The sequence below is a fragment of the Halictus rubicundus genome, chromosome 5, assembly GCF_050948215.1.
Source record: "Halictus rubicundus isolate RS-2024b chromosome 5, iyHalRubi1_principal, whole genome shotgun sequence".
In the NCBI taxonomy this organism is placed as follows: domain Eukaryota; kingdom Metazoa; phylum Arthropoda; class Insecta; order Hymenoptera; family Halictidae; genus Halictus; species Halictus rubicundus.
The window spans coordinates 6,229,280-6,246,673 of NC_135153.1; the positions used below are offsets into that span (position 1 = coordinate 6,229,280).

General features: G+C 40.3%; 2 protein-coding genes across 2 annotated transcripts; one reads left to right on the forward strand and one right to left on the reverse strand.

The window, feature by feature from the left end:
* The first annotated feature begins 482 nt into the window (after positions 1–482).
* Positions 483–8,488, forward strand: LOC143354056 (uncharacterized). Its single transcript, XM_076787775.1, has 6 exons — positions 483–1,288; positions 2,177–3,072; positions 4,023–4,366; positions 4,544–4,705; positions 5,000–5,423; positions 8,147–8,488. The coding sequence occupies exons 2-6, from the start codon at positions 2,199–2,201 to the stop codon at positions 8,251–8,253; spliced, it is 1,911 nt and encodes a 636-aa protein (XP_076643890.1). The 5' UTR covers positions 483–1,288; positions 2,177–2,198; the 3' UTR covers positions 8,254–8,488.
* Positions 8,489–8,763: 275 nt separating this feature from the next.
* On the reverse strand, positions 8,764–17,082 carry LOC143354682 (uncharacterized). The gene is made up of 13 exons (XM_076788945.1): positions 16,876–17,082; positions 16,680–16,814; positions 16,120–16,578; positions 15,409–15,548; positions 15,328–15,345; positions 14,967–15,161; positions 14,480–14,606; positions 14,302–14,306; positions 13,486–13,677; positions 10,970–11,134; positions 10,241–10,438; positions 9,680–9,835; positions 8,764–9,597 (listed from the first exon to the last, which is right to left on the reverse strand). Exons 1-13 carry the CDS (start codon positions 16,979–16,981, stop codon positions 9,493–9,495), a joined length of 2,001 nt encoding a protein of 666 aa, XP_076645060.1. The 5' UTR covers positions 16,982–17,082; the 3' UTR covers positions 8,764–9,492.
* Between the last annotated feature and the right edge of the window lie 312 nt (positions 17,083–17,394).

A 17,394-nucleotide genomic window follows, 5' to 3' on the forward strand; every position in this document is an offset into this window, starting at 1 on the left:
ATTTCCTTCTGTTCGGGTTGTATTCCTTTCTCCCTTGTGCCGGTGCTAAAAAGGCCTAGCCGGTTAAGGGAGGGTACGTTCGATAGCTTAAAAAAAGAACCCTTTCTACCAAGTTTCAGCCCTATACCTCGTCCGTGGGGGTAGTTACGTGGAAAAAACGAAAAAAACAGTTTTTGCCCAATTTTTCCTGTTTAATCGTATCTAAAATTCCTAAAAAAATCTGACACATTTAGCATGTCGAACCACATATTCGAGAATTTTTTCCGATTTTTCGGTTGCGATCTCTGGTTGTGATAAATGAAAAACGTGAAAATACCCTCTGACTTGGAAAGTTAGGCGAAAACCAAAAGCTTGATCCGAGTCCGTTATTACTTAGAGAAATAAATTTGTTGAATACATAGATGAATCTTTACACTGTGAATAATCGTAAGTTGAAGATATTAGAACCCGTAAACCTAGCGTTAAAAAAAGGCGCCGAACTTATGCCCCCACCTAACGGTTCGAAAGGGCTGCGATCTAAGATTTCTGGAGGCCCGGCCACCCCCGGTGACGCAATCCCAATAATCAACAGACGAAACGATCAAAGAAGTTCCAGGAATCTATGCCCGAGGGAAAAAACCGGGGGACGAATATCGAGAGGAGGAGCACGGAAAAAGGGAGACGACAGACGTGCGCGCAGATGTGTGCCCCGCCACCCTGATGCGGCCCTAAACGGGGGCCGGCTAAAGAAGGAACGGCGGGCCGTGCACGGAGGCACAAGTGCACCGATGCACAAGTGCCCGGGATATGCAGAAGCGCATCCTCTCCTTCTTGGTTCCGAGGGGGAACGAAAGCGGCCACGCGAGTGGGCGGCGCGTACCCTTCTTGCTGGCTTCTTCCCTTGAAGGGTGGTGGGGATCTTCTCGGGCTCTCGTCGTGTCGCGTTGTCTGCTGGAAAAACGCGGTTCATGTCTTCTCCCGGCTGATAGTCTTTCTGGAGACGCGGGAACGGGTGTACTGGGACCTGGGACTCTCTCTCTCTCCTCGGGGTCAGTTACGTGCTCTCAGTTCAGCTACCTCAGCGTACCCTAGGATTGGCACCCTTCTGCCTAGTTGTGATTGTGCGGACTTGGACCTTGTGATTACGTTGTCGAACTTCATTCAAAATAATTCGACGATCTGTTCTTTCAACGCTCGACGATTTCTTCCTTGATGGATCATCCAGGGGAGTTGGATCTCTTGCAAATGGAATGAAGCCCTGGACCGTTTGACGTGTTTTGGTGGTTGAACTGCGCGGAACACATCATAGGTACGTACCCTAGTTGGCTTTTGTTGATTATCAGTAGACTGCAGGTCTTTATGCGGAAAAAAATGTTCTGTGTTTATTATAATATGTAGCTTCCACTTGAGAACGTTTTTTTTTTTTCTTTAATAATTTTACTAGGCCGAAAGTAGTATATCGATGCCATTGAATTCTTTCAATCTTTACACTGTGTCGAATTGCACTCATTTTTGTCATAAATGCACAAAATCCGAAGTCTATCAAATTCAGGTCTTGAGATGATTATTTAGTTGGTTTTATTAGCTTCTTCGTTGCACAGACTAGAAGAAATTAAAAATTTTGTGGCATAATTTTTCAATAAAAATGAAATTCTGCTTTTCACTTCAAACCAACGACTTGTGTAATCATAATTCCTTAATTTTATCAATATTTTCAAATACATACAAGCAGAAGTGAAAAATTTTATGGTTTCATTTTTCATAAAAAAATAAATAATAGTAATGTCTCCAGCAAGAGATGTTTTATATTAGCATTGTATTCATATTATTTGTTAATTTTTATAATTTTCTCCTGCGACTCTTTTACCATTTATTTTATTCATTATTGTCTTAATTCCTTATTGTACTACTAATCTATTATTGGACAATTTTTAAAATCTTGTTTTAAGACCTCTTTGCCACGCCTATGTTACTACAATCCCTTATTTCTATTCATTGTCGATTTTGAGAATCTTGTTTTAAGACCTCTTTACCACGCCTATGCTACTCAAACCCTGTGCACTGCATTATTGTCTTAATTCCTTACTATATTACTAATAATTGACAATTTTTAGAATCTTGCCCTCAGACTCCTGCGCAACGCATCACCACCCAACTTCCCTATGTCATTTCACTAACGTTCACTATCAATTTCCAGAACCCGGTCTGGAATCCCGAAAATGCATCTCGAGGACTATCACGAGGACAGAAACGAGGAGGATGTGCAACGGGCAGTGTCCAGGACCATCAAGCAAGAGAACTTCGGCAACTTACACTTCGCTCCGATCACCACAATGGCGACCAACCCCCAACAAGCCTGCTGGGCGACGTCCCACGCGGACACCGGACTGTCATCCCCTATCCTACCAAATAATTCGAGTTTCCACGAGTACACGGACTGGGAGCAGCTCAGTGCCGCGTTCCAGTACCCCTATCAACAATACTCGGTGACAGATCGGTCGCCCGGAAGCACAGGTAGCGAGGCAACAACGCCAACGTGGACGAACGTGGTCTACAGCGACGCGACAGACTGTTCGAACGGTCAACGACTGCCATCGGTGGGCTCTGCGTTCTCGTTCTCGCGAAGCTTCTCCAACACAGTGTACCCGGAGTATCAAAATTATCAAGAGTACCCAGAGTACCAAGATGACGTCACAGTGTCCTTGCCGTTGATACTCCATACTCAGCCCGAGAGCCAAAGCTTCACGGGGCCGATGCAGAACGCCACAGACGAGTTCGATCTCAGTTTAATCAGAGGAGATCCGACGTCTTTATTAAACAACGTGGAGTCTCCTTCTTCGCCCTCGTCCACCTACCTTGAAGAGCTTCAGGACCCTTTCTCCAATTTGAACGGATCGTGCTATGCTGTTGGACATTTGGTCTCCGGACAGCAGTCTTCCATGTCGAACATGACGTTCGTCAATGATGCTAGTCTCGCTGATGGCTTCGGCAATCAGGTCGTTCTTCCTAGGAACGAAGGCTTGCTACTCGCTGATCGACGTGTTCCTGTGGCGAAGAATGACTCAGAGACTGATAAACGAAGCAAGTCTTATGGTGAGTTCGAGGGTTTTAGAGGTTCCGTTGAGTGTTCAGTTTTTGGCTAGTGTAACCAAGGAAGGGTCCAAGGAAAAGAGGAAACCTCCCAAATTGTTAATTTTCTGTTAATACGAAACCAGGCTCAAAAGTGAATCAAATCTAGCCCACCAAGTTGCAATTTTCATTGTTCCAAAATTAAGACATTTTCTAGACAAAACTCGTCACTTCCCCAAGGGAACAAGTGATTCCAAAGTCTCAAGCCTTGCGCCCTTAGCATCTCTTGCAATCCAAAATCAGCTGTGGCTCAAAAATGACCCAAATCTAGCTTACCATGTTACAATTTTCATTGTTCCAAGATTGAAACACCTTCTAGAGCCAAAACTCATAACTTCTGCAAGGGAACGAGTGATTCCAAAGTCTCAAGCCTTGCGCCGTTAGCATCTCTTGCAATCCAAAATCAGCTGTGGCTCAAAAATGACCCAAATCTAGCTTACCAAGTTACAATTTTCATTGTTCCAAGATTAAAACATCTTCTACAGCCAAAACTCGCCCTTCTCCAAGGGAACAAATACTTTCAAAGTCTCAAGCCTTGCACCCCAGATATCCCTTGCAATTAAAAATCAGCTGTGGGTCAATACTGACCCAAATCTAGCCCATCAAGCTGCAATTTTCATTCTTCCAAAATGAAAACATCTTCCAGAGCCAAAACTTACCCTTCTGCAAAAGAACAAATGCTTCCAAAGTTTCTGAACCCTTGCACGCCTTGCATCCCTAGGACCCTGGCAAGCTTGGCAGCCGTTTAGGCATGACTGATGTTGTTTGGGAGAACCAGCTAGAAAAGCTAAACACAGACAAACCAGCACAAACTGTTTCTCGAGTGGTGCTCTCGAGCGCCACTTATTATAAAAGTAGCGTCCCCTTGTTTACACGCCTCTCGGACACTCGATGACACGTTTACCTTTCCGCAGACTGTTCGACGACGGAAGACAGCCTGACGTCGACGTATCAATGTCGGTGGATAGATTGCGGCTGCGCGTTCGCGGAACAGGAGGGCCTGGTTCGTCACATCGAGCGAAGACACGTCGAATCCTCGTCGTCGAACGCGCATGGGCATGGTAGGCGAATCCAGAGGGACAGGGATAAGGACAAGGACAAGGACAAAGACGGCGAGGGATACACTGGGACCGGAAGCGGGCAGGACGAGTTCGCTTGTCTGTGGCAGGGATGTCCTCGCGCGAGACCGTTCAATGCTAGATACAAATTGTTGATTCACATGCGTGTTCATAGCGGGGAAAAGCCGAATAAGTGTCCGGTGAGTAGCTATTTTGTTGAAAAATAGAACTTGGAGTTGACTGTTTAAACCTCGGTGTACAATTGAATTTTTCGAGGGAAATATTGTTAGTAATTTTTAGAAAATCACAAACATTCTACACAATATGCATAGATGAAAAGTCGATTATTTATTGACTGATTTTTATCATTTTTACAGTTCAGTGGATGCAAAAAGGCATTTTCGCGGCTGGAGAACCTGAAGATCCATCAGAGATCTCACACGGGTGAAAGGCCATATGCGTGTCAGCATCGTGGCTGTTCGAAAGCTTTCAGCAACAGCAGCGATCGCGCGAAACATCAGAGAACTCACTATGATACGGTAATTTCTTTCGAAATTTATGAAAAAGTAATTCACTCAATCAAGACATACTCATGGTCATTGGTAGAAAATACCGATTGGTTTAGTTCACAGTTTATGGCAATAAAGGAAATAAATTCCCATTTTTCACCCGAGTTTGTTGCTTAAAAAATTGCTCAATGTCTACCGTAATAAACAGTCTTCTAATTCCCTGACAAAATATATCGATTACAATAATGCTTGATTAGTAAGTTCTACTTGGAAAAAAATTCTTGTTCAACTTGATATTAACAAACTACTCCAAAAAATTTGCAGAAACCATACGCCTGCCAAGTGTCCGGTTGCGGAAAGCGTTACACGGATCCATCAAGCTTGAGGAAACACGTGAAGAACCATTCGGAGCCAACCACGCCGGTCCACCATCCCTCGGCAACGTCCGATCCGAAGAATCCTGCGAGCATAACCAGCAACGGGATCAATGGATCGCGACACGATCCGATTTCTACGACTTCGAGACAACCGGCGCAAACGGTCGTCGCTTATGCCGCGGAATCGAATTATCGGTCGTATAAGACTTCGGAGTCTTACGCGGACGAGGACGCGGACCTGTTCCAGACGAATCTGTGTCAGGTCGATAGGATTTCCATGAGCCTTGAGAGCAATCCGGAGTACGTTCCCATTGAGTCCGTGAAGCGTTATCTCATCGACGACGTCAGCAATTCCCACGTGGACGCCGCAGGTAAGACAATGATTTCGTATGAATTGTCTAGGGCGTTGGTAGACTGGGGATTTTATGCATTTGTGGGAAAAATTGATTAAGAGGAAATGGGAAATAGATTGGATGAACTGGGGGAGAATTTCGTGTAATTTTTAATATTTAAAAATTATTAGTAGACTGGGAATTTTATGCATTTGTGGGAAAAATTGGTTAAGAGGAAATGGGGAATAGATTGGATGACCTGGGGGAGAATTCTGTGTAATTTGTCATATTTTAAAATTATAGACTATTTTAGAATTAGTAGACTAAGTATTTTATGCACTTATGAGAAAAATTAGTTAGGAGGAAACAGGAAATAGGTTGGATGAACTAGGGGAAAACTCTGTGTAATTTTTTCAATATTTTTAAATAATTGACTGAGGATTTTATGCGTTTATGTGAAAAATCAGTAGACGGAATAGAAAACAGTACAAACAGATAAATTCCAGATCACTGTTCTATTGTTGTCTATGTACCACGATTGTTAAGGGTGGAAATGTATTTATTTCTTATTTCTCACCATTGACGCAGGCAATTTTTATTTTGCATAAAAATCCGTAGTCTAATGGCTACAGAGGGAAATTTCTATTTGGTTCCAATATCTTGCAATTGATGGAGACAATTTTTATTTCGCATGAAGATCCGCAATTTAATCATTGATGCCGCTGATTGTGACTGTCTTGTTAATTATAGCATGTTTTTGCTGATTTATAAAAATTTCTTGATTTGGACGATTATTTTTGCAACTTTTTTACAATGTGTCCTTCAGTAAGGACCTGCTGAATTTACTTAGACATTTTTGCAATTTTTATTGCAATGTGTGCTCGAATAAAGACCTACTGAATTTATTTAGATTATTTGCAATTTTTATCAATATGCTCATCTAAAGATATCTATGTAATAATTTCGTATGAACAGCTAATTTCAATAAGTGTTGCATTAAAAATCAGCAACTGATCATTAGTAGTTGTGTATTTCAGTCTGATCAGTTATAAGTTACTAATTGGGACGATCGGATTGGATGGATAACTATTATTCGTTATTAGACTGTGTGTTTTATGCGTTTATGACAAAAATGTGTGGACAAAACATAAAGCAGTAAAAACATCAATCGACTTCATCCCTCTGACGGCGGAGTCTGGGTCTATTTTGACCCAGACTATCAAAATCGTAATTTAATTACTCAGTTTCTAGCGATTAAATTAAATGAACGTCCGTTATATTAAGATCAACAAAAAATCTAATGTGTCCAGAAGAAGTACCACCAAAAATATGTTTAAAAAAATCGATAAACAAGGCAGCGAATAGTCCTAGAGATCGATTACAGAATTCTAAAAACGGTCCGCCAGAATTCCCAAAAATGATTTAATTACAAAACATCAAGATTTTTGCTGGATTGTTAATTGTCATCTGTTCTTAAGAATGGCTGAATTATATCCCCGAAAAAGATGTGTATCAAGAGATCAAGAAGACAATGCTGTTCTCACAGGAGATTTCGTTTCGAAGCGTCCATCAGGACTCGATGTTGAAGGGGTTAAATCTTGAAGTTGCTCGTTTCGCGCAAAGACTGTGTTGGTGTCCGCGGGGTTCGAGGGGAAATTCGAGCGGCGCCAAGAAGCGAATTTACAAAAACGGTACGGTTGTTCATGGTCGAAACGCCGTTGTTGTATCGCGGCCCCGCGCGTGCTGCCTTTTTCTGGGTTGGTGAACGGCCGATGATAGCGAGCGCGCTGGGCTCTCGGGGTCCTCGGGTGCTTAATCTCAGAGGAGGTTCGCCGCTTTATGCCTTTACCCCACACCGAGTCTTAAAATAATATTCCCGTGTTTTTTGGCCGGAGCACACGCACGTACGCACGCGCCAAAACATACGACAACGCTGCCACGTGCGACACACGCGTGCGCCCCTTTAAATTCCAGCCCGTCGCGGCCGCGATTCTTATCGGAATAAAAATGCGATTAAGGTCTTCGTAGATTCGCGATAAGGTAGAGTGACTACATTACCGTCAAAAAATGGTTTTACGTGCCTCAAGTTTTCGCCCTTACATAAGAATATTTTGTCGCTGGTAAAGGGCTCGTTCGAAAGGGGAAGGTTCAATCTAGTGCGCGCTGGTCAGGAGCTGCCAAGATTATGCAGATATTTGGTAATACAAGCGATAGAAGTAGGCCAAAAATTGACGATGCGCATGCCGTGGAATCCAAGCATTTCTATGCCATTGGATGAGTGTTCTGGATGAAATCGAGAGTAGCGCGCGCTAGAAAATGTCTCCAGCTACAAATTGAGCTATATTTTGTCTTGATTCTCTGCGAAATAAAGTCAAAAACTTGAAGCATGTTTCCTTTCAGAATTCATAATATCGAGAATACAGAGCAAAAAATGTGACAAGTTTAGTCACCAGTCGGATCAAGACCAAAACGGATCTTAAGTCTGTGTCTGAAGGCTTTGAATAGAAATTATTAATTAAAAAGTCACGTGACTATCCCGAGCCCTTAACCAGCAGTCTACTGTACACAACGCACTGAGGTGCATGCCCACAAGATGTCGGGTTGCTCTAGAAGCGGTTTTGTCAAATAAGGAAACGAAACCGTTCCTTTTTTAACACGCAATAATTTTTATCCGACGTATTTCCAAGTGATGCATGCTTCATGTATCGCTTTCCAAGCTTCGCGGGAGCTATATCACCCTAAGGATAACGTTTATGTTGCAGGATACTGCGAGGACGACGTACCCGATTTCCAAGAGCTCGGTTCCGACATAGAGCAACAGTTCCTCGAGCTGAGCAATCTGGATGACGCGGTGTTCATCGACGGTTGAAAACGATCACGTTCGCCATCGTCGTCTTCCACATTTCCAAAGGCCCGTTTCCCTTTTTTATACTCGATTTTCTTATACCATTGTTAAGCCTGATGCATTATATTTTTGTACATAGCCGTTTGTATATATCACGAAAGAAAAAATCCTATGATCTTGATTACCATACATGCTTCTCTCTCCCCTCCCCTACACCCGACGCACATGTGTCCGCGACACTTCGAGGGGCTGAAAGGAATACGAGAGATTTACTGCCTCGGTTTTTTGCTTTTGAAGAATGCAGCTCTATGTTTAAAGTCGCTCGATCGACCCATGCGAGTATTGTTCGGACAATGTTGCAGAGCGAATTCACGGTCGACGAAATTTCTGCGAGAACATTATGGTTTACAAAAATTGGTATGTCTTCGTTTCTTATAAAATTTAGTAGCATTTTACCCCATCCACCCCCTGTTAACATTTATCATGCATCTTAAAAATACGTTCCGAAAAATCTGGGAAATCTTGTAAAAAGAATTTTCATTTGTACGAAGGAGTTTTTTATTTTAGAACTTTTATTCCTGTATCGTGGGTTCTAAAAACGTACAGAAGTGTTGCTCCAATTTCCAAACACTCGACAATGATTCACTAGCTACAGTGGGATTTTTTAATTCAAGCTCTCTCGTACCCTTAATACTTTACCGACCGGTAGCCTATTAATCGGCTTTTGTCCCCGACACTTACCGACCGGTAGCTTAGTAATCGGTTGCCACGGGAACCAAAACAGAGCCGGTATCAGAGAAGTGTGCAGGATGTTCAACCGCTAGCGGTCGGTAAAAGAGGTACAGCTGTACATTGTTGAATTATACAATCGGTGCATTATTTTACAAGGTGCTCGTTACACCTGGATCTCATAGTCATAGGCGCTCATTGCTAGACAGCGGATCTTTATGCAAAATAAAAATTTCCTACCTAAATTGCAACAAACTGGAACGAGATAGAAATTTATTTTCTTCCCCAATGTGTTTAATAGGTTGAAAGTAATGTAACAGTATTTTGAAATTTTTTCTAATGTCATAAATGCATAAAATCCGCTGTCTATTACAATTCTGCCGCGACTCTTTCTATTTTCTTCGGATGAAGATTGTAAATGGCCTGCGATAGTGACCTCTCGAATGGACAGCTCCGGTGACAAGCTTTGTATAAAAAGCAGTGACCCACTGTAGAGAGCTTTCAGTGGCGACGGGGTTAAGCAATCGTTTATTTTCAAGCGGCACTGCACTCGGCCGGCTTCGCCTCCACTTGCAGATTGTCGCAAATTAGTTTCAGGAAGTTATTGTACGCCTTGTTTTGATTTTCCTTGGAGTACACCTGCGAACATTACGAGGAAAAGGTGATTAGCATTTGAAACGACATGGGCGCGTGCGCGGCCAGTAGATTGTTAACGACTCACTCCGTTGATCACTATCGTCGGCACGAAGGAAATCGGCAGTTTCAATGCTGCAGTTTTCTTCCCATGTTCCGCGAGCAATTCGCTCGATAACGGGCCTGCGATGCAGTCCCTGATGATGTCCTGCGTCTTCTGACTTGCCCATAATTTTTCTGCGCACTAGAACATGGTAACAGCGTTGTTAGATAATACGTAAACGTTCTGTTTCTACCGAAATGGAATCTGCGATTTTATGTTTTCTTAGAGGTAAAACCAAGCTATTTTACTGGTAATATAATATATGTACAAGTGATACAGGGTGGCCCAAAGGCACTGGACCATTTTAAAATGGTACTTAAAAATTCACATTTATTCTTTTATAGACAATCTCGAAATGTACACAGTGGCCCAAAGGCACCAGACCATTGAAGAATGGAATAATGGTCCTTTTACTTTGAAAAATTCACATTTATGCGTTTGCAGACAATCTCAACATCTACAGGATGGTCCAAAGATACCGGGCCATTTTAAAATTGATTGAAGAGGGGTGTACAGGCTTACAAGAAAATTTAATGAAATCGCTACCTTCTCGACCTCCGTCGGTGGGAACCTGGTTGACATTGCGCAAACCACGACAGACTCGGTGAGTTGTTGAACTCTGTCGGCGGGCTCCTCGTTCTTGATCGCATGGATCGCGCAAGCTTGGGCCTTGTTGCCGTCGCATTCGTCAGGGCCATGTTGGCAAGAGAAGGCCCACTGGCCGGTCGAGCTATCGATCAATTGCTGCGAAGGACGATTAAAATCATGTTCAAAAATTGGCGCCGAAAGCGCGTAAATTGATGATCCTTGCTGTTAACTTTTAAGTGAACTATTGGAGCCAGCGGCGGACCTAGGCATGGGCTTTATGGCCTGCAGGTCAGGGCACCCTTCGCGGTAAAAAATAAATAAAAACAAATTAAAAACTTAAGAACAAATAAATTGGGTAGACCCCCAAACAGTGTTAGCCCAGGGCCTGAAAATGAACGGTCCGCCGCTGATTGGAGCCGTCGCGACCCCACTAATTAAATTTGACTAACAGATGAATATTAAATATAAATGTAATTTAATTATTGCATTTTTAAAGTTCACTTAAACGTTAAAAAGTCGCACAATTTTTCTGTCCTTTAAATGAAATTGAATTATCTCGCTACGTTTCTACTATTTCGATAGAGATGAATATTAAATATAATTTCATTGAATCATTGCATTTTTACAAATACGGTTCGAAAGTCCATTATGGCTATTATGGCTATGTCACAGTAACAGAGTACTCACCGTTGCTTTTCCATATGGAATCAGATTGAGACGAATGTAATCCTTGATTACATGGTATGACTCGGCTAGTTGTACTCGTATCCATCGCTTGCTATCGGGACATAGTGACTCATAGTACACGTCCACATCAATCTTGTTCGACACTTCATCGGCGGTCACGGCGGGCTAAGTACCAGAGAAACGTTTAAACACTTCTACGCTTCTTGAGATAACAACGAGCAATCTGTTCAATCAGATGGTCTTTGATTAAATTTCCATAAAATATTTAATCAGACTCCCCCACCCCCCACCCCTTCACTTATATGATTATCAAACACTCTTCCTATCAAGAGCTCCTGATTTATTGATATCTAAAATTGAAACAGTTCAGGTACCATCTTTGTAAACAATTATATAATCTTCTGTAGATACATATATCCGTCTTCCATAAATAGAAAATATTTTACATACTGGAAATGAGAAAATGGAGTTCTGGTACCACTACGAAGTGAAATTATGGCAATTGAAACTGATTTTTTGAAGATCTAAAAAGTGAAAAACAAAATGTTAGGTTGGCCCAAAAAGTAGTGTTGCAATTTTACAAGACCTACTTAAATTTATTTGGAAAACCAAATTGATAAATCAAATAATGTAAAAATGAAAAAAATAGTAATAATTCTTTTTTTTTCATTTTTTTATTGATGCTGACATTGCAATAATTTCTCATGTAATGCCACGCGAATGATTTTTCAATTAGATTACAGATTTAATCGTTATCGATCTCGATGGGTTTATTGTTGATACGTTTATCTTGCATATGATAAAATCTTGATGATCAATTTTTTAAATTATCCTTCCACCAGTTTTTCACATCAGACACGTTTTTCGCTTATGTGACACACTTTTGCCTTTGTAAATATAAAGAAAATTGCTAAAAAATAGTGAGCTATGGCTTGCTATATCCGTTATGTTGATCAATGATTAATAATCACTAATAATCACTATTGGGTAGCAGTGAAAATATTTAAAAATATGCTGCCCTGTTATTTGCGATGTACTAAAATTATTGAGAAAAAGAATTAAATATATTATCAAAAGAAATAAATGTATTATTAAAATAAATAAATGGCTCCTGCATTTTGAAATGGATGCCGGCCATGTTTATTTAGCGTAACAATCCACAGTCCAATAATCGCCGTCCGGATAACAAAACGAAAAGTAGCGTGCATCAGTTCAGGCTACCAGGGACTCGCTCTCAGGATTATGAAAAATTATGGAAAGGCGACTTCCAAAGGAAGAAGGATATTAAAGCGATCGTTCAAGGACAATTGTCCTACTGTAAATCCTGTCAGACCCGATTGCGCCTTTAAAAGGCATTTATGCACAATACACGACGGAACATCCAAGGACGTCTCTCGCATCATGATCGTAATGAATGATGCCAGACGTGATGTCGACTCTCCTCCGAAGGACAAAGAAAATTTGTTTTCAAATCAGAATTGGGTACATTTAAAAATTGATTTTATCTGGCGATTTTACATTTGAGAATATCTGACAATATTTATACAATACATGCAAATTCGAAATATTTGAATAATAAATGTAAATGAGAATTTACATGAAGTTCAGTTATTATCAATGAGATAGAGCGTTGGCATAATGGTGGACTGTAACGACATTATCAGAAATGTGGACATTTTATGAACATTCAATAATTTCTAAATTTAATAAATGTTTGCTAAATTTCAATAAAAACGAATAAGTGAAATGAGCCGCTTACAGAGCGATTAATTTCACCTTTTAAACTTTTTAAATTTAATTACCGAAGCTTTTACATTTTATATTTAAAATAAATGTCTCTAATGTATCACTTATGATTATTTGTTGCACAAATAAATTGGCTTAAAATGTAGTACGACGCGTGAAAACGTGTTGGGGAAACCGGATTCGCCGACGTTCTAATGCAATGCGTCTTTGCAGTAGTATAATAAATATGAATGGCTCGTGGCAATAAATCTGATAACAGCTCAGTTGCGTTAGAAAGAAAAAATTGTTTAAAAATGTGTAGCAAATATGGCTGTAAAAAATATATGAAATAAGACAATTATTTTTAATTCTAATTCTATTCTGTATTTCTATGAATTTCTATGAATTAAGTGGTATTATCTTTTCAAGCTAAGTTTCAATAATCAGGGGAAGAATCAGAGACGGGTCAGATTTTTCTTTAACTCCTACAATTTTGGACGAAACGTGTTTAAAAAATGTGTACTGTTGCTCCAAACACGTCGAAATACACGTGTAAAATTTCAGCCTATTAGATTCGACCGATTCCCCGAAATTAATTCTGAAATATCGCGCTTACCCCCTCGAGCGAAAACCAATTTTACTATGCGAAGACAGACACGCGTAACTCGGCGTTATTTTCCGCCTACTTTCGAATTGAATTCGAGACGCAAAACTTGAAGGGAAAAACAAAGACGGTACCGCGGATGTGGAAAAATTTTTTGGCAGAATTTTTTTTCGAAGAGTTGACTAACCTTTTGGCCGATAAATGTGAGGACAACCAGGAGCGCCCAGCAGAACGCGAACAAGTGGCACCGCATGATTGCTGTGGTTGAATGATGAAGCGAACGCCGCTTTAAATTCACTGCCATACGACCAGTGTTGCCACCTCTACCAACTTCCCCGTAGATCCGCGGATTTCTCACCTTATCCGCGGATCTATAGATCTCAAATCAAAACCTGCGGATTTCTATTTTTTATCTTTTTTTCTTCCTGGACCTCCCTGCTTTCTGTTTGTTTTCAATTTTATCGTTCGCGTAATCGGCAATTTAATCGTCTTCGTTGAGCGACATCTTTCGCCGCTAATCGCATTCGTATATAACTAACAATATAGGCGCCCCTGCTTCTCTCACCATTTTATTTTTCTCTTTCTTTCACGCGGCCTGCATTCGCCGTCGAAGAACCGCGCGAATGCTGCCGGAAGGCGATTATGACAAATTTAAGGTTCCAATGTGTAGGAACCTCGGGACAGGGGGCTTTAAAAATGTTGAAGGGGCCATGCAATTGGGAGAAGGTCCAGGCCACGAGGACAGAAAGAAGAGTCAAGTTTGACCACACATTTGCACGCAGAATACATTTAAGTATCTACTTCGTTGTTATTCTTTTTAGCCACAATCTTTGTAGTACACAGAAGAAAAACCCGAATAAAGTTTACTCATTTTCTTTTGCTCAATATACTGATTTGATATTTCCAAAAAGAAGCATATATTTTCCCCAAGAAAATATGGTCACCATAAGTATAAGTGTTCTTGAACATGTTTTACGCAAAAATGGTGTAATGCAATTTTTACCATCTCTAAATAATAATAATAATTATTATTAAAAAAATAATAATAATTAAAAATGTATCAAAAAATTTCAATTTATAATAATAATTTCTTTATTGCAGTATTTATAATAATAATAATTTGTTCGCACACTGTACAGCTAAACAACTTATCCGAATATGTAAACGTTTTTATTCAGTACCAGCCTTGGGGAGCAGACGGGCGACAAAAATAATCATTTGCAAATAGATGAGATCGTTAATATTTGAATATCTTGGGACCCGTGGACCCGAGTCCAGCCTTCCTAGAGTTTTTGAGAACTGGTCAATCTGGTCGACAGCAAAAACAATTATAAAACATCCTTGACTGCGTTCAATGCTCTTGGCCGTTCAATCAACGCGAGATCATAGGACCGTAATCTCCCGGTCGAATCGAAACGTGCATGTATTTGCTTTGGAATATGTTCGCGACATCATTAATCAGGACCAGATATCTTTATTGACATTTCGAACAAGAAGTAGAGGAGAATCGCGCGCGGCTGTGCGTGCACGTGCAATCGTCTATAGAGAGTGAGACGTAATTAACGCATTTCTCTAGCCGCAACGTGAACGTACCACTGTTGTAATATCACCGTCGCGGTGGTTTTAAGTAACCTAACGACATAAGCGAAGAACGCGAAAGGTTTCTACACGACTTTCTCGCTGGGAGAGAATGTGTCGTGTCGCCAGTCGCCAGACTGCTTGCAGCATAATTGGGGACACCGCTAACCTAATCATTTGTTCCCAGGATTTCCAGAATCGATGACACTGGCCGATATCGTCTTTGTCACAAAGGACGCTCAAATTAATTCCTTTGCACTTTCTAAATACAAATTCTCCATCATCCTTGAATTTCCGAAATAAATATAGTTAAACTTTAAACATTTTTCCTGTTTTAACTATAAAAGGTTTTCGTTTAAGTTCATGGATACTTGAAATGTTTAAACAATACTCAATAAGATAATGTGTCTTCACACGTGGGATGAATCAGAGTTGGTGGAAAGTTAAAAACCTGAGAGGCAAAGTCTAACTATACATATCACGCGATAGAATAGATAACCTTTTTCCATTAGAAAACAACAGAAAAGTATACATTGTTTTGGATTGATAGCGTAAAATAATTCTGCGAGTCAAAGCATCGCCAGTGAACCTCGACCTGAATGATAACGTTGCGTTCGCTGTAGTAAATATTAATTGTTGTGCATCGTTGCACTATCGAAATTTTTATAAAGGCTGTACATTTAGTGAAATTATAGAACTTAGAAATTTTTAATTATGTCAATGGACGAATCTTTTTATGACCAACAATGTACGTGTACATTCATACTCACTTCACTTCATCCTCGATTTCACTTTCACTGGAAGAAAATCGACGGCAATGCTATGCTAATGGTTTTTATCACTTTTACACCATTAGCGACAGTCATTAGTACATTGCGTTAAAATGAGTGTACCAATTAGTCAATGATGAATGTTTTGGATCTGATTACAGTTCCAGACAAAAAGATACATTTCAAAATTTTTAATTGGTTTAAGATATTTATAGAAATGTAATAATAATAAATCAAGTAAAGTACTGACAAAGTATAAATTTTAACTCTATTAAAATCGTTAGTAAACAGAATAACTGCTTTAACTCTAACTGTTTTAATACAATTACCGCAAGACGGTAATGATTCAATATTTACTTAATAAATAACAGTATATTTAATGTCTTTGGTTAAAGGAAAGCCTGATATGTAAACATCTACAGCAATATTTATTTACAATGTTCAACAGTCTGTAATAATAAATTATGCTCATTATTCTATGCCTTGATGGAATTTCAGTTGTCTCTTGTTAGTCTGCAACTCGTGCAATAACTTCATGGCTTTATTTTTGAAGGTCTCTGCCATCACATCGCTTTTTTCGACGCCATCACCGTTTCTGTGCATTACAGACAAATTTGCACAAGCATAAGGATTTCCAGAGTCACAGCTCTTCATGGCCAGTTTATATGATCGTGGGAAGTCCTTTTCAACGAACCCTTTAATGCCTGCTATAAAAATGCCTGACAAATGGAAGCATGCTTTCTCATCGTTAGCATCGCAAGCTTTCTGAAGCATTCTAATTCCTTCTGCAACCTGGACAGCTCTGTCCTTTTCTAATTCATCATTAGTTGCGGCAAGAACACCTGCGTGATAACAACCCCTTGCATCGTTCTGATCACATCCCTTCTTCATATACTTGTAAGCCTCCATAGCATTTTTATCACATCCTCTGCCTGTATAAAAGTATTTTCACAATGTCATTTTGAATTTTGTAGTTCAGTGAACGCAAACGCTATAGCATAGCGCTACAGTCGGTCATCACAAGCTTACTTACCGACCAAGCTAAAATCACCATACTTCGTGCAACTTTTACCGTAATTCAATGTATCGCAATTCATTTTGTATACTTTGGCAGCCTCTTTATAGTCCTGTTTAATGCTCTCCTCATAGTCGCCTAACAGATGACATGCTGCGGCAAACATACAAAATTTGAATCGGGAGGTTAGGATCATTAGCGGCAGTGTGCTTACCTTCAGCATTTTTCTCGCTGTAACAACCGAATTTGTATTCAATGTGGAGGTTTTTCAAATACTCCTTCACCTCCTCGGGGTCTTTTAAGTTATACGGGTTCGCCATGACAAGCGGGTATAATTAATATTTAAATGGGTGGAAATTTCAAGCCGACACTCCAGAATCAGAACACCATGATACCCCACATCGATTACTGAAAATCAACAGTGAAAATGCAACTCCTTTCTTGTGATGTGATAGTCAATGGCTAAATTGCAGCACCAGAAGAAATACCATCAACAGAGAGGATACGAGAGTGCTCACGCTCGGGGTTTTAGTGTCCCCACTTTTCCTGCATCATCTTTTTAGTCTGGAACAGAATCTGCGTCATCTATTTAGCCTGAAACAGAACCTGCATCAACTTTTTAGCCTGGACCAGAACCTGCATCATCTTTTTAGCCTGTATTAGAACCTGCATCATCTTTTAGGCTGGATCAGATCCTACATAGAAGAGCCTCTTTTAACATAAAAGTAGCATC